Source organism: Neofelis nebulosa, chromosome 9 (assembly GCF_028018385.1).
Source record: "Neofelis nebulosa isolate mNeoNeb1 chromosome 9, mNeoNeb1.pri, whole genome shotgun sequence".
Classification (NCBI taxonomy): Eukaryota; Metazoa; Chordata; class Mammalia; order Carnivora; family Felidae; genus Neofelis; species Neofelis nebulosa.
In genome coordinates this window covers 22,145,140-22,164,642 of record NC_080790.1, presented here as the reverse complement: position 1 = coordinate 22,164,642, position 19,503 = coordinate 22,145,140, and the positions used below count along the sequence as shown (strand labels likewise).

At 40.6% G+C, this 19,503-nt stretch overlaps 1 protein-coding gene across 2 annotated transcripts in view; it reads right to left on the bottom strand.

Moving 5' to 3' along the window:
• Window positions 1-9,158, bottom strand: part of C9H2orf16 (chromosome 9 C2orf16 homolog) — a 31,225-nt gene extending 22,067 nt beyond the window's left edge. For both annotated transcript variants that reach the window (XM_058682880.1, XM_058682881.1), the window contains exon 1: window positions 8,894-9,158. In XM_058682880.1, the coding sequence (XP_058538863.1) occupies window positions 8,894-9,037 (144 nt within the window). In that variant the 5' untranslated portion in view covers window positions 9,038-9,158. The remainder of the gene's footprint in view (window positions 1-8,893) is intronic.
• Window positions 9,159-19,503: the final 10,345 nt, after the last annotated feature.

Genomic DNA, 19,503 nt, shown 5'->3' with positions numbered 1-19,503 from the left:
AACTGTTTGCTATCATCTACTAAAATTAAACACAGCAGGGGCGTCTGGGGTGGTTCAGTCAGTTAAGTGACTGACTCTTGATTTCAGCTCAGGTCATGATCTCAAGGTTTGCGGGATTGAGCCCTGCGCTGAGCCTCATGCTGTCAGCACAGAGCCTGCTTCGGATTCTCTCTCTCCCTCTCTCTCTGCTCCTCCCCTGCTCATGCTGTCTCTCTCAAAATAAATAAAGTTTATAAATTAATTAATTAATTTAATTAAACATAGTATATGGCCAAGCAATTCCTATCCTACTAGAAATAGTGTTCCACACCAACAATGTATCATTTACAATTAACATCTTGAGACTTTATCTTGTCATACAGGTATGTACATTTTTAATTATAAAAAATACCTGACTTTTTGAAATGCAGTATGCAAGAATGCCAGCCACTGGGTCATAAAGGCAATTTTTGGTCTATTTTTTATGCCACAACAGGCAGTTAAATTTCATTCTACATTTATTTATACATTGTGGTCCCAAACTAACAAGCATGACCTAATGTCACTTTAAAATTTGTTGTCAAATCGGGGCGCCTGAGTGGCTCAGTAGGTTAGGTGTCTGACTTCGACTCAGGTCATGATCTCGCGATCCGTGAGTTCGAGCCCCGCGTCGGGCTCTGTGCTGACTTCTCACAGCCTGGAGCCTGTTTCATATTCTGTGTCTCCCTCTCTCTCTGCCCCTACCCTGTTCATGCTCTGTCTCTCTTTGTCTCAAAAATAAATAAACGTTAAAAAAAAATTAAAAAAAAATAAAATTTGTTGTCAAATAAATAAATAAATAAATAAATAAAATTTGTTGTCAACTAGGGTGCCTGGGTGGCTCAGTCAGTTGAGCATCTGACTCTTCGTTTCGGTTCAGGTCATGATCCCAGGGTTGTGGGATTGGTCCTGAGTCAGGCCTGCTTGGGATTCTCTCTCTCTCTCCCTCTGCTCCTTTTCCCCACTCACATACTCAATCTCTCTCTCTCAAATTAAAGAAAAAGAAAAGAAAAAGAAACAAAAAAGAATTTGTTGTCAACAACATGTGAATCTCAAAAACATTATGTTCAACAAAAGAAGCCAGATACAAAACAATATATAATGTATTACTCTATTTTTTATTCTTATTTTAAAAATTTTAACTCCAGTGTAGTTAATATACAGTGTTATATTACTTTCAGGTGTACAGTATAGAGGTTCAATATACTTCCGTATATTATTCAGGGCTCACCAAGGTAGTATACTCTTAGGATGTATGGCTGGCTCTGTAGGTAGAGTATACGACTCTTAATCTTGGGGTTGTAGGTTTAAGCCCCATGTTGGGTGTAGAGATTACTTTAAAAAGAAGAAAGAAAGAAAGAAAGAAAGAAAGAAAGAAAGAAAGAAAGAAAGAAAGAAAGAAAGAAAGGAAGGAAGGAAGGAAGGAAGGAAGGAAGGAAGGAAGGAAGGAAGGAAGGAAGGAAGAAAGAAAGAAAGAAAGAAAGAAAGAAAGAAAGAAAGAAAGAAAGAAAGAAAGAAAAGGAAGAAAGAAAGAAAGAAAAGAAAGAAAAAGAAATAGAGTCTTAAAACAAAACAAAAGGTAGTATACTCTTAATACTCTTCACCTATTTCACCTATCCCCTCCCACCTCCCCTCGGGGTTTGTTCTCTATGGTTAAGAGTCTGTTTTTTGGTTTGTCTCTCTTTTTTCTTTTTTTTTTTTTTTGTTCCTTTGTTTTGTTTCTTAAATTCCACATATGAGTGAAATCATAAGGTATTTGTCTTTCTCTGGTTTTTTAAATTTGTTTTTATTAAACATTTTTATTTATTTTTGAGAGACAGAGTGTGAGCAGGGAGGGGCAGAGAGAGAGAGAAAAGGGAGACACAGAATCCGAAGCAGGCACCAGGATCTGAGCTGTCAGCACAGAGCCTGATGCAGGGCTCGTAAACCCACAGACCGTGAGATCATGACCTGATCTGAAGTCGGACGCCTAAGCGACTGGGTCACCCAGGCGCCTCACTCTCACTGACTTATTTCACTGGGTATTATACTCTCTAGATCCATCCATGTTGTTGCAAATAGCAAGGTTTTGGGGTTTTTATGGCTGGTGTTAACAAGAATGTGGAAAAACTAGAATTCTCATACTCTATTAATGGAAGTATAAACTGGTATAATTACTTTATAGAACCGTTTGCTATCATCTACTAAAATTAAACATAGCAGGGGTGTCTGGGGTGGTTCAGTCAGTTAAGTGTGTATATACACATGTTCTTGATCCATTCACGTACCAATAGATATATAATTTTATTTTTACAAGGTTCAAGAAGAGGCAAATTAATCCATGACCATAGACATCAGAATAGAGGTTGCCTCTGAGTGGGAGGAGAACAGACTAGAAAAGATCATGAAGGAACTCTCCATGATTATAGCAATATTATAAGCTTGATTGGGGTGCTAGTTAATGGGTATATAAATTTATCAAAACTTATCAAACTGTACACATAAGATCTGTGCATTTTGCTGTATATCATCATGCTTGAATGAAAAGTATATTTGACAAAAAAGCTTTTTCTTACATACATAGGTACTAAGAAAGTTTATTAATTATGTAGCAAGGTGACATTGAGTAATTTACACTACACTTTGTTGTCTTGCTACATCCTTCTGGGAAAGAAACTGCTGTTTCCCCTCACCAAAGAGGGCAGCTAGGCCTTTGTTCTTAAGGTCTTGATTCCCCTAATCCATGGCAGGGAGTTAAGTTTCACATGCTGAAAAAATTAGCAGGAATGTAAGAGACACCCCTCATATAAGACTAGATCTGTGGGGGGTTTTAAGCTGAATTGTGCCAGAGGCTTAGTGTTTAGTGCTTTCAGGGTTGAGAAGAAAAGGAAGCTGGCTCCCTGAAATGGAAACAATACTGAGGCTGCTGATACACCGGAATAGTGAGGCCCTGAGCATGGTGGGATTTAGCCCTCCTGCTGTTAACAGCTCAGATGTAGTATACTGAGGACTTCAGCAAACGTCTCTGTGACCAAGCTTGGCACAAAGGCGTTGAGCCACAGTTTTTGCCTTCAGATGGCAAGGAAAAAAGCAACACTTATTCCCATGGTTTAAGGACCTGATCCTCTGCCATTTTGGACAAATGGCACAAACTCCAGAGTTCTTGGGGCGCCTGGGTGGCTCAGTCGGTTAAGCTTCAGACTTTGGCTCAGGTCATGATCTTGGGGTTCATGAGTTCAAGCCCTACGTGAGGCTGTGTGCTGACAGCTCAGAGCCTGGAACCTGCTTCAGATTCTGTGTCTCCCTCTCTCTCTGCCCCTCCCCCACTCACGTTCTCTCCCTCTCTCTCTCTCTCTCTCTTTCTCTCTCAAAAATACACAAACATTTTAAAAAATTAAAAACAAAAACAAACTCCAAAGTTCTTATACAATAAAAAGGTTGGGGAGTTAAAGCTGATACTGGACTTTTTTGCCAACCTAGGTGATAGGAGGTTTAAACTAGATTAAACTTGATAACAGACAAGGAAATATATTTGCCCTTTTTTTATACCTAATTGTTGTGGAACAATTCATACCTGTCCAAGTCAATTAGATATCATGCATCACTTGTTACATGGGGAAAAAGTGGACATTTGTCTTTTCTCTTTCTCTTAAAGATGGTATTAAAGTGAACTTTGCAATTTTAAAAACCATGCTGTTTTAAAATGAAATATTATTGTCTACGGCCATACCACCCTGAACGCGCCCAATCTCGTCTAAAATGAAATATTATTTACCTAAACTCATCTACCATATATGATGAAAAAGAGATAAAAATGATGTTTAAATTCCCAAGGGGGTTGACAAATGTTTGACAATGAAAGAAGTTTGAGGGTCAAGCCAGGTTGGGAAATGCTACTGCAGGCAGAGGATGTTGAGAGATTTTATTCATTTAGTTAGTTACTTTTGGCAGAGTGACGCAATCAGCTGCGGGAAGTTTTGTGTGGGTGGTTTTTGTCTTGTAGAGTCAGGGTCTCTTTAGGCACTAGGCTGGAAAAAGTTTGTAGGAGACAAGCTAGCATACTGTAAATACATGAAGTCCTAGTTAAGGCAATAATAATCTGGATTGTTGTACCTGAGAGATGTTTCTGAGAAAAAAACTGAAAAGACTTTGTGGCCAAATACATTGACAACTATATCTATCTCCAAGATCTGGAAGGTAGGCTAGTGCTGTCCAATAGATTTTTCTCTCTGATGATGGACATATTCTATTTCCACTCTGTCCAATATGATAATCTCTAGCCACCTGTGATAGTGAACTGTCAATAGGGCAATGAAGGAACTGAATTTTAAATTTTATGTGATTTGATTAATTTAAATTTAAATGGCCACAGGTGGTCAGTGGATACCAGATTGGAAAGCACAGGTCTATACCATTAATTTGAGTTGCTAGATGAATATCTCCACATAAATTTTACAAGCACTTCAAACGTAATAGTTCATGTTCCGCCTCCTACCACACTCACAACTTCTGTCTAATGTTTCCTACATCGTTCAAAATGCCATCATCTTGTCATTCGCTCAGGGTTAAAGTTGAGAAGTCACTTATTCATTTCACAAACATATAGGGAGCACTTACTAAATGCCACGCAGCATACTAGGCACAAGGGATACAAAAATAAGTACAGTCCTCGTAGGAAAACAATGATAATATCCATAATTAACTCTCATATTTGAGATCCAATCAGGAAAAAAAGATTCACTCCCTTCTCTCTCTTTCTGCTTTACTTTCCACATCCAAACTTTCACCACAATACCTCCCTGAGGGCAAAGATTTTTGTCCCTTGCATTTACTGCTGTATCCATTGTGCCTACAGTAGCACCTTGTATATGGTGGTAGTGGGTGATAAACATTTGAGGAATGTATCCAGGACCTCTCTCCTACCTTTCTGCTCTAATTCTTTAACTCCCTTTCCCCTTCTTCCCACTACATCATTAAAAGAGCCTCCGATTGGCTTAGCTACCCAGGCAACTGCCATAGATGCTTCCTGGAGTTATTTTAAAGCTTTCCTCTCAAAATGTGGTCCTGAGTCATTCAGGTTACAGGATACAAAATCACCGTACACAAATCCACTACATTTATATACACGAATAATGAACCGTAGAAAGAGAAATTAAGAAAACAATCCCATTTATGATTGCACCAAAAATAATAGAATACCTAGGATTAAACTTAGGAGGTCAAAGACCTGCACTCAGAAAACTATAAAACACTGATGAAAAAATTGGAGATGGCACAAATGGAAAGGCATTCCATGCTCATGGCTCAGAAGAACAAATATTGTTAAAATGTCCATACTACCCAAAGCAATCTACAGATTTCATGCAATCCCTATCAAAATACCAATAGCATTTTTCACAAAACTAGAATAAACAATCATACAATGTATATGGAACCACAAAAGACCACGAACAGCCAAAGCAATCTTGAAAACACACACACCCACATACCCACAAATCTAGAGATACCACAATTCCACATTTCAAGATATACTAAAAAGCTATAGTAATCAAAACAGTGTGGTATTGGCACCAAAAACAGACACAGAGATCAAAGGAACAGAATAGAAAGCTCAGAAATAAACCCATGATTATATGGTCAAGTAATCTTCAACAAAGGAGGCAAGAATATGCAGTGGGGAAACGACAGTCTGTTAAACAAATGGTGTTGGGAAAACTGGACATTTACATGCAAAAGAATGAAACTGGACCATTTTCTTACACCATACACAAAAATAAACTCAAAATGGGTTAAAGACCTGAATGTGAAACCTGAAACCAAAAAAATCCTTGAAGAAAGCACAGGCAGTAATTTGACATTGACCACAGCAACATTTTTCTAGATATGTCTCCTGAGGCAAGGGAAACAAAAGCAAAAATAAACTATTGGGACTACATCAAAACAAAAAGCTTCTGCACAGTGAAGGAAACAATCAATGAAACTAAAAGACAACCTACTGAATGGGAGAAGATATTTGCAAATGACATATCCGATAAAGTGTATCTAAAATTCATAAAGAGCTTACAAAACTCAACACCAAAACCCACAAATAATCCAATTAAAAACGGGCAGAAGAGATGAATAGACATTTCTCCAAAGATGACATACAGATGGCCAGTAGACACGTGAAAAGATGGTCAAAATCACTCATCATCAGGGAAATGAAGATCAAAACTACTATGAGCTATCACCTCACACCTGTCAGAATGGCTAAAATCAGTAACACAAGAAACAAGTATTGGCAAGGATGTGGAGAAAAAGGAACTCTCACGCACCGATGGTAGGAATCCAAACAGGTGCAGCCACTATGAAAAACAGTATGAAGGTCTCTCAAAAAATTAAAAATAGAATTAACATATAATCCAGTAATTGTACTATTGAGTATTAACCCCAAAACTATGAAAATGCTAATTTGAAAGGGTATATGCACACTATGTTTATAGCAACACTATTTACTATAGGCAAATTACAAAAGCAGTTCAAGTGTCCATTGAAAGATGAATCGGTAAAGAATATGTGGTATACAGATACAATGGAATTCAGGCATAAAAAAGAATGAAATGATGCCGTTTGCAACAACATGGATGGATCTAGAGAGTATAATGCTAGGCGAAATAAACCAGGCAGAGAAAGACAAATTCCACATGATTTCACTCATATGTGGAACTTAAGAAACAAAACAAAAGAACAAAGGAAAAATAAAAAGACAAACCATGGGGCACTTGAGTGGCTCAGTTGGTTAAGCGTCCCACTTCAGTTCAGGTCATCAGCTCACAGTTTGTGAGTTCAAGCCCCACATTGGGCTCTGTACTGACAGCACAGACAGAGCCTGCTTCAGATCCTCTGTCTCCCTCTCTCTGTCCCTCATCCTGCTCCCAAAAATAAATAAACATTTTGAAAAAAAAAAAAAAAAGGACAAACCAAAAAACAGACCCAATATAAAGGTTTTTTTTTTAATGTTTATTTTTGAGAGAGAGAGGGGACACAGTGTGAGCAGGGGAGAGGCAGAGAGAGAGGGAGACACAGAGTCTGAAACAAGCTCCAGGCTCTGAGCTGTCAGCACACAGCCCCACATGGGGCTCGAACTCGTGAACCCCAAGATCATGACCTGAGCCAAAGTCCGATGCTTAACGGATTGATCCACCCAGGCGCCCCCCCGTCCAGACTCTTAACTATAGAGAACAAATAGATGGTTATCAGAGGGGAGGTGTGGGGAGGGGATGGGTGAAATAGCTGAAGGGGATTAAGAGTACATTTATCATGATGAGCACTGGGTAATGTATAAAATTGTTGAATCATTACATTGTATACTTGAAACTAATATAATACTGTATGTTAACTATACTGGAATTAAAATTTAAAACTAAACTAAACTAAACTAAAATAAAATAAAATAAAATAAAATAAAATAAAATAAAATGTTTCTTCCTTAAAAGAAAAAAAGTGTGGTCCTTGGTCCAACAGCAGTAGCATCACCTGGGAGCTTGTTACAAAGGCAGAATCTCAATCCCTACCCCACAGCTACTAAATCAGAATCTACTTTTTTTTAATTTTTAAGTTTATTTATTTATTTATTTGTTTTGAGAGAGAGGGAGAGAGAGAGAGAGAGAGAGAGAGAGAGAGAGAGAGAGAGAGAGAATGAGTAGGGGAGAGGCAGAGAGAGAGAGAGAATCCCAAGCAGGCTTCACACTGTCAGTGCAGAGCCCGATGCGGGGCTCAAATTCACAAACCAGTAGAGCATGACCTGAGCCGAAATCCAGAGTCAGATGCTTAACTGAGAACCGGGCACCCCCCCCTTCTACTTTTTAACAACACCCCCAGCTGATTGATTCATATGCATGTAACAGTTTGAGAAGCACTGCTCTAAAGCACTGATCTAAGCACATTTTTACCCGGCTCTAAGATCTTTGACATCTTTCAACTGCATACAGAATTAATATTTATAGGAAGTGTTCAGCTTGGCATTCAAAGCCCTCCACAGTGTCATCTCTATCAATTTTCCAAACTTTTCTCTCACTGTGCTCCCTATACTTCTACACTCCCATCCGTTTAAGTTCAAGCACATCTCTTCAAACACATCCAACACTCTTCAGCTTCCCATGCTTTTCCCCCGTCTATTCCTTCCATCTGGAAGGTCTTCACTACTCTCCTTCATCCACACTATCCACCCTCAAAGCCCTACCCTTCCTCTGAAGCACAACTCAAACCTGAGCTATCCCAGAGGCATTTTATAGATCACCCTGCTTCAAAAGACTCTCTTTACCTCCCACCTCTTCAGCAATATTTATACTTCTATTAATTCATCATTTCCTCTTTCCTTGTGTTATGTACATATCTGACTGACTGTCTCCCCCACTTCACTCGAGCTCCTAGAAGGGGGGGATGGTGTTTTATTCTTCCTCAATGTCTAGTACACCGCCATATATAAATGGTGTTCAAGGTTTGTTGAAATAAACTGAAGCAGGGGGTGCACCTGGGTAGCTCAGTTGGTTAAGCATCCGACTCTTGATCTTGGCTCAGGTCATGATCTCACAGTTAGTGAGATGGGAGTCCCAAACTGGGCTCTGCACTGACATTGCAGAGCTTGCTTGGGATTCCCTCTCACCCTCTCTCTTCCCGTCCCCGACTCATGCATGCGTGTTCACTCTCTCAAAATAAATAAATATCTAAAAGAAAAAGAAATAAACTGAAGGGAACAGGATTGAGCATGACTTATAGGAAGACATCCATAGGCCCTATCTCAACTCCCCTCTTCCCCCCACCTAATTCCTCCCATGGTCCAAGACGTAGGGGTTTCCACGGCTTCAGGGGCAGGGACAGGGAGCAGTGAATTTCAAGGGACTGTTGCATTACATACCTCTGAGTCTGCCTTGACTGCCACATGCTCTGTGCTCTGTTTCCAAGAAAACAGCCCCCAAAGCCCCCAAACAAGGAAGCCAAATAATAGTGGAAGGCTGACATATGATGGGAGTGGGATGGCCAGCCCCCAAACCGGCGCCATTACTCAACCCCATGCCCCTCTCAGCCAAACAGTGTTTTCCCTCAAGGTTGTGACTATATATGACATCACAATGGACATTCCAAGGTAAACCTGACAGGGCCCAGCCAATGTGCACGCTGCCCAAGTGTCTCTTCTGAGCCATGCCCATCTGCTGCTCCTTTTTGCAGCTGCTCACAGGCTCTGTCCTGACAGCCAATGCTCAGGGAAGACCTCCTTTACAATTCCACTAAGATTGGGCTGGACAACTTGGCATAACGTAAAGAGTATGGAAGCAAAATTTTAAAGAAGGCCTTCCATGTGGCCTGTCTTGCCCTATAAGCATCTTCTCTGGAACCAGTCATTCCCTAGAGTCTAGGTATGGTGTCATATGTTCCCAGTTACAAATCAGAATAGAGGGTCAAGTACATTTAAGAAATCTAGGATATCTTCAGTAGGTACTCTCAGAAAATCTGATATATATGGTTTCCCAACTCCAAGGTTTGACACATTTCTCAGTTGCTATAGCATTGAAACAGAGAAGAGATGTCACATAGGGAAATTAAATCACCTTAGAGGATTGCTGTATTCCAGAATCCATGGTCTCATTTTCCAAGTCTAGAATATATATTATGTCATTACACCCAGAGTTAACTGGATTCTCTCTGGGTAATTCACTGTAAACAAAATTTATAAAGAATTAACTTGTGCTATAATCAAGAGAAATAAAACTGGCCAGGACATTTTTTTTCTTATAGGAAAGTTAATCTGGAAAATCAATTCAATTAAATAACTACTGAATAAAAGACACTGTTTTAGGGGCGCCTGGGTGGCGCAGTCGGTTAAGCGTCCAACTTCAGCCAGGTCACGATCTCACAGTCCGTGAGTTCGAGCCCCGCGTCAGGCTCTGGGCTGATGGCTCGGAGCCTGGAGCCTGTTTCAGATTCTGTGTCTCCCTCTCTCTGTCCCTCCCCCGTTCATGCTCTGTCTCTCTCTGTCCCAAAAATAAATAAACGTTGAAAAAAAAAAAAAATTTAAAAAAAAAAAAAAAAAAAGACACTGTTTTAGAAAAAGACAATCATGCGGGGCACCTGGGTGGCTCAGTCAGTTAAGCGTCTGACTTCAGCTCAGGTCATGATCTCACAGTCTGTGAGTTCAAGCCCCACGTCAGGCTCTGTGCTGACAGCTCAGAGCCTAGAGCCTGTTTCGGATTCTGTGTCTCCCTCCCTCTCTGCCCCTCCCCCGCTCACGCTCTGTCTCTCTCTGTCTCAAAAATAAATAAAAACATTAAAAAAAATGTTTTTAAAAAGACAATCATGGTCTCTCAGTCTCTCACCTTATAGAATTTTCAGTCTACTGGGGCAGCCAAAGTAATATTCTCAAAAAGTCCATCAACAAGGAAGTGGTTAAATACACATGGTATGTCCATATTATGAAATACTTTGCAGTCACTATAAAAATCATAATTATAAAGAATTATACTTGTCATGCTGAGCACATACTATGTGGCAGGTGCTAGTATATGCCAACCTAGAGTTCTAAGGTTAGGGATGGAGATACTGTTTTGGTTCTTTTTTCCTTTTGTCCTTTCTTTCTTTAAAATTTTTTTTAAATTTATTTATTTTTGAGAGACAGAGAGAGACAGAGACAGAGACAGAGTGTGAGCGAGGGAGGGGCAGAGAGAGAGGGAGACACAATCCGAAGCAGGCTCCAGGCTCTGAGCTGTTAGCACAGAGCCCGACATGGGGCTCGAACTCACGAACTGTGAGATCATGACCTGAGATGAAGTCAGACCCTTAACGACTGAGCCACCCAGGAGCCCCTGATTTGGTTCTTAAAACACGTTTGTACGGTTTTACAAGCACCTTTTTCTATATGTACATAAAAGTTAGTTCTTCGTGTCTTGAAGATTTACTCACCATTATGTTTGAGTCATCTGCTATTTTCTACAGCTGAGATTCATTTTTATCATTTCATTGGATTGTATAACCACTGCATAACTTATTTATCCATTACAATATTGATGGACATTTGGCTTGTTTTCCAAGTTTGGCTTTTATAAACAATGCTGTTAAAAACATCCTTGTCCATGTATCTTGGTGCACCTTTGTTCCTATTTCTCTACGGCAGTGGTTCTCAAGCTTTTAACATGCATCAGAATCATGTGAAGGGCTTGTTAAAACACAGATTGCTGTCTCTATCCCTAGAGTTGTTGAGTAAGTTTGGAATAGAGCTCTGGGATTTGGCATTTCTAAGAAGTTTCCAGACGTTGCTGATGCTGCTGGACCAACGACTACATTTTAAGGTTCTCTGCTCTAGGGCATTTACCAAGGAGTGGAGTAGCTAGGTTATGGAGCATGCATAACTTAAACTTTAGTAGACAGTGCTAAACTGCTTTTTCCCGAGTGGTTACGTCAACATTTCCACCAGTGGTGAATGGCAGGTCTTCCTGTTCCATTTTCATGCCAACATGTGGTATTTTCAGGCTGTTTAATTTTAGCCAATCTGGTATATGTGGAAATGGTATTTCATTGCTTAACTTAAAGTCCTCTGATTACTAAACTACTAACTTGTGAACACATTTTCATAAGTTAATTGGGCATTTTGTTTTTAGACACAATGCTGCATTCCAGTTTCTAATATTTTGTTTGGGATTTTTGTTACCTCTTTTCATGAGCGAGACCATCCTGTAATTTTTCTCTCTTGTTCTTTGTCAGGCTTTCGGTATCAAGGTCATGCTAGACTCATGAGTTGAGGAATGTTCCCTCTTTTTTTTTTTATTGTTATGAAAAAAGTTTGCATAAAATTGGAACTATTTGATTCTTCAACATTTGGTACAACTTGTCACCAAAGCCATAAAAGCCTGGAGTTTTCTTTGAGTGAAGGTTTTTGGCTAAATATTCAATTTATTTGAAGGTTATAATACTATTGAGAATTTGTAAATTTTTTTGTCTTCCATGGTGACTTATATTTTCTAGTAATTTTTCCATTTAATCTACATTTTCAAATGTATTGATATAAAATTACTCAAATGCAGTACTGTCTCCTTGTTTTCATATTAGTTATTTGTGTCTTTCGTCTTTCCTTTTTTCCCTATCCTTGATTTATCTTGCTAGACATTTGTCCATTTTAATTATTTCAAAGAGCCAACTTTCTGTATGTTTACTTTCTATTTCAATAATTTCTCCCTTTGCCTTTATTATTTCCTTACTTCTACTTTCTCCCTTGTCCCAGTTTTATTGAGATATAATTGACAATTCTACCTTCTTTGGATTTACTTTGCATTTTTTTCTACCTTCCTGAGATAAATGCACTTTTAACCCTTTCTCCCTAATATATGCATTTGAAAGTATAAATTTCCTCTTAAGTACTACTTTAGTTTCATCCTGCAAGTTATGTAGAATTTTTAAAAATTTTTTAATGTTTATTTATTTTTTTTTTTAATTTTTTTTTTTAATGTTTATTTATTTTTGAGACAGAGAGAGACAGAGCATGAATGGGGGAGGGTCAGAGAGAGAGGGAGACACAGAATCGGAAGCAGGCTTCAGGCTCTGAGCCATCAGCCCAGAGCCCGACGCGGGGCTCGAACTCACGGACCGTGAGATCGTGACCTGAGCTGAAGTCGGACGCTTAACCGACTGCGCCACCCAGGCGCCCCAATGTTTATTTATTTTTGAGAGACAGAGAGAGACAGAGCACAAGCAGGGGAGAGACAGAGAGAGAGGGAGATACAGAATCCAAAGCAGACTCCAGCCTCTGGGCTGTCAACACAGAGCCTGACACAGGGCTCAAACCCACAAACTGTGAGATAATGACCTGAGCCGAAGTTGGATACTTAACTGACTGAGCCACCCCACGGCCCCTGATATGTAGCATTTTTATCATTCTGTTCCAACTATTTTCTAATTTCCAGGATGATTTTTTCTTTGATTCATGGGTTATTTGGTAGTTCATTTTAAGTTTCTAGACATATGGGGATTTTCTTTTTTTTTTTTTTTCCTTTTCAAACTTTTATTTAAATTCTAGTCAGTTAACATACAGTGCAATATTGGCTTCAGGAGTAGAATTCAGTGATTCATCACTTACATAAAACACCCAGAACTCATCACAACAAGTGCCCTCCTTAATACCCATCAACCATCTAATCTAGCCCATCTCCCACCCCCTTCCCTCCATCAACCCTGTTTGTTCTCTATCTTTAAAGGTCTCTTATGGTTTGTTTCCCTTTCTCTTTTTTTTTCCTCCTCCCATATGTTCATCTGTTTTGTTTCTAAAATTCTGCATATTAGTGAAATCATGTAGTATTTGTCTTTCTCTGACTTATTTCACCTAGCATAATACACTGTAGCTCCATCCACGTCATTGCAAATGGCGAGATTTCATTCTTTTTGATGGCTGAGTAATATTCCATTGTGTTGTGCATGTGCATGCACGTGCATGCGTGTGTGTGTGTGTGTGTGTGTATGTGTGTGTGTTTTCTTTATCCATTCATCAGTCAATAGACATTCACTCTCTCTCCATAGTTTGGCTATTGCTGATAGTGCTATTATAAACATTGGGGTGCATGTACCCCTTCAAATCTGTATTTTGTATCCTTTGAATAAATACCTAGTAGTGCAATTGCTAGATCATAGGGTAGTTCTAGTTTTAACTTTTTGACAAACCTCCATACTGTTCTCCAGAGTGGCTGCACCAGTTTGCATTCCACCAAGAGTGCAAGAGGGTTCCCCTTTCTCTGCATCCTCGTCAACATCTGTTGTTTCCTGGGTTGTTCATTTTAGCCATTCTGACAGGTGTGAGGTGGTATCTCATCATGGTTTTGATTTGTATTTCCCTGATGATAAGTGATATTGAGCATCTTTTTTTTTTAAGTTTATTTATTTATTATTTTGAGGGTGGGGGGCACAGAGAGAGAATCTCTTACTGTCAGCACAGAGCCTGACTCAAGGCTCGATCCCATGAACCATGAGATCATGATCTGAGCCAAAATCAAGAGTTGGACACTTAACCAACTGAGTCACCTACGTGCCCCTTGACCATCTCTTCATGTGTCTGTTAGCCATCTGAATGTCTTCTTTGGAAAGGTGTCTATTCATGTCTTCTGCCCATTTCTTCACTGGATTATTTTGGGGGAGACGTGTTGAGTTTGATAAGTTCTTTATAGATTTTGGATATTAACCCTTTATCAGAAACATGGGGATTTTCTAGTTATTTAACAAAGTTGCACTGTGGCCCGGACTGTTCACAAAATCCTAGTATTCCTAGTTTCTGGTCAGTTAAAAAAATTCTTGGGGCGCTGACAGCACAGAGCCTGCTTGGGATTCTCTCCCTCTTTCTCTGTCCCTTCTACACTCACATGCTCTCTGTCTCTCTCAAAATAAATAAACTTTAAAAAATATTTTAAAGCTTATTTGTGGAGATTCCTGGGTAGTTCAGTTGGTTGAATGTCCAACTCTCGATTTCAGCTCAGATCATGATCCCAGGGTTATGGGATCAAGCTCCACATTGGGCGCCTCACAGAGCCTACTCACGATTCTCACTGTCTCTCTCCCTCTGCCCCTCTCCCCTGCTTGAGCTATCTCTCTAAAACAAAAAAACAAAAACAAAACAAAACAAATAGGGGTGGCTCAGTTGGTTAAGCCTGTGACTCTGGTTTTCGACTCAGGTCACGATCTCACAGTTCATAGGATCGGGCCTCATGTCGGGCTTGGTATTGACAGTGGAACCTGCTTGGGATTCTCTCTCTCTCCCTCTCTCTCTGCCCCTCCACTGCTCACACACACTCTCTTTTTCTCTCTCAAAAATAAATAAGTAAATAAACAAACTAACTTTAAAAAAAAATAAATCCTATTTTAAAAAATTCTTCGGGCACCTGGGTGGCTCAGTCGGTTAAACATCCAACCTTGGCTCAGTTCATGATCTCACAGTTCATAGTTCGAGCCCTGCGTCAAGCTCTGCGCTGACAGCTCAGAGCCTGAACTCGCTTCAGATTCTGTGTCTCCCTCTTTCTCTGCCTTCTCCTGCTCATGCTCTATCTCTGTTTCTCTCTCAAAAATAAGTAAATATTTTTTAAAATGCTTATAAAAAATAAAAAATAAATTTAAAAAATTCTTCATGTGCTTAAACATAAGATATATTCTGCAGGTGTTAAAAATAGTCTTTTCAGAGTTTTCCCTTCTACCTGTGTCGGGTCGGGGGAGGGGTTGGGCAGAAGTGTCTCTGTGACTGATCAATTCTGCACATTATTTATTTACTTATTTATTTATCCAGACCAACATGGGTTTGGATCCCACAAAACTGGGATCATGACCTGAGCTGAAACCAAAAGTTGGTTGCTCAACCGGCTGAGCCACCCAGGCGTCCCAATTCTGCTCATCTTGATGTTCAAATCTATATTATTCCCTAAACTTTTGTCTGCTTTTTTCCACCAATTACTAAGTATGTAAAATTTCTCATAATGATTGGGGATTTGTTTATTTCTCCTGTGACTACTGAGGATACTCACCTTATGTATTTTTAAAAAATTTTTTTACTCTTTATTTTTGAGAGAGATACAGAATGCGAGCTGGGGAGGAACAGAGAGGGAGACACAGAATCCGAAACAGTCTCTAGGCTCTGAGCTGTCAGCACAGAGCCCGACGCGGGGCTCAAACTCATGAACAGCAAGTTGATGACCTGAGCCGAAGTCGGATGCTTAACCGACTGAGTCACCCAGGCGCCCCTGCTTTGTATATTTTTAAGTGTTATTTAAAATCATAAGTTATCCTGGTGAATTAAATCTTGTATTACTATGAAGACCCTCCTTATCTCTAACAATACTTTTTGCCTTTAGTTCTTTTGTCTGATACTGATATTGCTATAGCAATTTTCTTTTGTTTGATATTTGCATAGTATATCTTTTCCCATTCTTTTACCTTCAGCCTTTCTATATCTTTTCGTTTTAATATTGGATAAATAAACAAAATCTAAATATACGTTACTTTCAAGAGACACATCTAAAACAAATAGGTTTTGGGGGCACCTGGGTGCTCAGTCAGTTGAGTGTCTGACTCTTGATTTCAGCTCAGGTCATGATCCCAGGTTCATGAGATCCAGTCCCATGTCAGGCGCTGCGCTCAGCATGAAGCTTGCCTGAGATTCTCTCTCCCTCTGCCCCTCTCCCTCACTCATGTTCTCTCTCTCTGTCTCTCTCTCAAATATTAAAAAAACAAAACACTAAAACAAATAGATTCTAACTGGAGCATTGATAGAGTAGGCAGTTAGTTAGGCATGTGCTAGGCGCAAGGACTGTGATAAACAGGTTACATATTAGAAGCCTAGAGAAACAATATCCTGACTTTGTGGCTTCCAAGACCTCTGAGCTAACAGATCAAGAGCCACAGGTGCAGCACAGGCCCCTCTCCTCTTCTACCTCTGCCCCAAGGAAACCCCTAGACTCATTATAATGTATTTGCATTGTGGTTTTAGCCTTCCCTCCACCCAAACACAGGGGAAGGCTGCCCTGACTGTTATGGCACAAACCTTGTAGGGTCAAAAACTCCCCCTCCCAACCTGTGGGAGGAGTCCCCCAAAAGACTGAAAGCAGCTTCCTTTAGAGACCACCTCACCCTGTCCACGACCCAAGACCCTGGTCCCCCATAGAAAGAAAAGATCCCTGTAGCCTCAGGGCAGTTGCTACCTGGGGGCCTGCCTGCTCTCCCACCTTCAGCGTGTACTGTCCTTGATATGCTGCTTTGTGCTTGCTACTTTCCTTCTATCTTTATTCAAGCACAGATCCCCATGTAAATCTTTCGTGGGGATTCCAAGAACCAAGACCTCCATTCATGCAACACAGATTCTCCCACCTGTAACAACATGTATTCCATGTTGCTACTATTTTTCTCTTTCCATATGCTGTTCTTTGGAAGCAAGCCCCTATGTGTAGCCCACAGTGGGGATGGAGGGAGTGAGGGGTTGTTAAGCTTCATCTCTCGGAGTAGGGTATATCGACATGCATTATTTGGAATTCTTGTATAGGGAAGATTTGTTTCTTCCTCTTATTTATTCAATTATCTTGTTATATCCGAATGAGCTCATGCATACTTATCTTGTACTGTGTGTTACAGTCCAATACTGTATTATTTATTCTGGTGCTCAGATTGTTCCAGCTTTGCCCATTGGGAGGCTCTCTTAGGTTGGGTCTTGTGTCCCTTTGATATGACCTCATCCTTTTGTTTTTAAGAGCATTTCTTTACTTTCTGGCACTACAAGATGCTCCCGGCTCCCCTTCCTGTCTCTTCCACCCAAGTCATAGCACCACAGCCACTAGTTGACAGGTAAGCCCAGTTCTTCTCTCTTCCAAGATGGAAGTATTTCCCACTACCTAGATGCATGCAGTGCCTAGGATTTGACCCGCTTGTCCACACCAGAGCTGAGTCTGGATTGGATCTTAGACATTTTGCTGTACTCATAGGGCCCATCCTTGGAGCCAGATTTGGGGCCCCTCTATCTCCTACCTGGTCCCAACATCTTCCTTCAGCCTTACTGTTCCATGTGCCCGGACCCAACCTGTCTAATATTCAAGACCATTCATGAAAGATCAGCTGATTTGGATGGAAGATCCTGGGTTTCACTTTTTAATATATTAAGTTTGAAGTACATGAAATAGCCAAATATCTTGTACCCTTTCTCTCTTACTTTTGATCCAGCAAATGAGTGTAGCAGGAAATTGTTTCCTTCATCTTCCACAATCCAACCCCGTCTTCTGAACTGACCTTTAGTCATTTCAACAGAATTACTGCGTTGTGTTGATAATAGATCACTCTCTAGCTTTCTTACCCTCAGAAGTTTGCTTTCTCCAAAATAATGGTAAGTGTTGTTACCCAACCATTTGTCTCTGGGTAATTCTAAATTTTTTTTTTATTAGTTTTCTTTATTTTTGAGAGGCAGAGAGTGTGTGGTGGAGGGGCAGAGAGAGAGGGAGACACAGAATCCGAAGCAGGCTCCAGGCTCTGAGCTGTCAGCATAGAGCCTGATGTGGGGCCCCAACTCATGAACCGTGAGATCATGACCTGAGCCGAAGTCGGATACTCAACCGACTGAGCCACCCAGGCACCCCTGTCTCTGGATAATTCTAAAAAATATCTTTAAACCTCTTTAGTTCTGCCTTGAGGTCATATTCCATTGACAATGATCTGACTCTCTGATACTGGAACCACACAACAAGTACCAGTTTCCAAGCATGCCCAGGTGTTCTTTGGATGTTCCTTCACTCCACCCCAACCTCCTTTTCCCCAAAATTTTCCTAACTGTTGGCCTACTCTGTAATCTCCCCCCCAAATAATTCTGGCAGCAATCTGTACCTAGCCTGCTGTTCTAATCTACTTCGACTCTCTCTGTCTTGTTTGGGAATTGCTCATATGTGCTTGTGAATTCCTAGCGGGTGGGGATTCAGACCGTAGCCATCTTTGTGACCTCCATAATGCCAGACTGCATCCAGCCTCTCCTCCACCTTGTTCATAACAGCTGAATATCATACACAACTGTACAAGAATTGAATTCACTCGCTATCTTTGTACCATCCAAGAACTTGGCAAGTAAAACAAAACAAAACAAAACAACCTCTGGACTTCTAGAACCGTCCTGCATCCAACCTTGGAGAAATATGACCTTACACCATATCCATTTCACATGTGGGAGTGAGGCTACTGCACATGTTGGCATCATCAACAGGATCATGGGGTACTCTGCCCTCTCCAGTGCTCGAAAGCAGGGTATCTTCTCTGACTTGACCCTGTTCACGGTGCCAAGAAGAGAGAGGAATTTACCCAATGAAAACACAAGGGAGAGAGTTCTGGGTAAAGAGAAGCAGAGAGCCTCTGAAGGACCCTTTCCTCACTTTACGCATCTTGAGCTGCAGACTTAGGACAAGCATTTGTGGAGGATGAAAACCAAAAGGATGACGCTGAGAAGGCACCATGGGAGTGGTGGTTGAGGAAAGCGGTACCGGTTAAGGATCTAAGGTACAAGGTACATGTCGATGTACAACAGGAAAAGAGAGCTCAGATAGAGGCCCACAGATACTTCGAGGGCATTTATGGCTACCTTTAAAAGGTTGACTACTTTATCCTAAAACCAAAATCTGGGTGCGCGTGGGTAGCTCAATCGGTTAGACGGCTGACTCACAGTTGCGTGAGTTCAAGCCCTGCATCAGGCTCTGTGCTGACAGGGCAGAGGCTGCTCAGATTCTCTCTCTCTCTCTCTCTCTCTCTACTCCTGCCCCATTTGTGTGTGCTCTCTCTCTCTCTCTCTCTCTCACAATAAATAAACTTAAAAAAAAAACAAAAAACAAATCTGGCTCTTAAAAGTCACCTTACTGCCTGAAAGTTCCAGTGAGCTTCAGGGGTTTTAGTTGGGTACTTCTCAGGCACAAGGGGGAGCCCACTGTCTACTATGAGAGTCTTATGTATAGCCACTGAAGAGCTCTGAAGGTATGGGTCTGTGATGAGCAA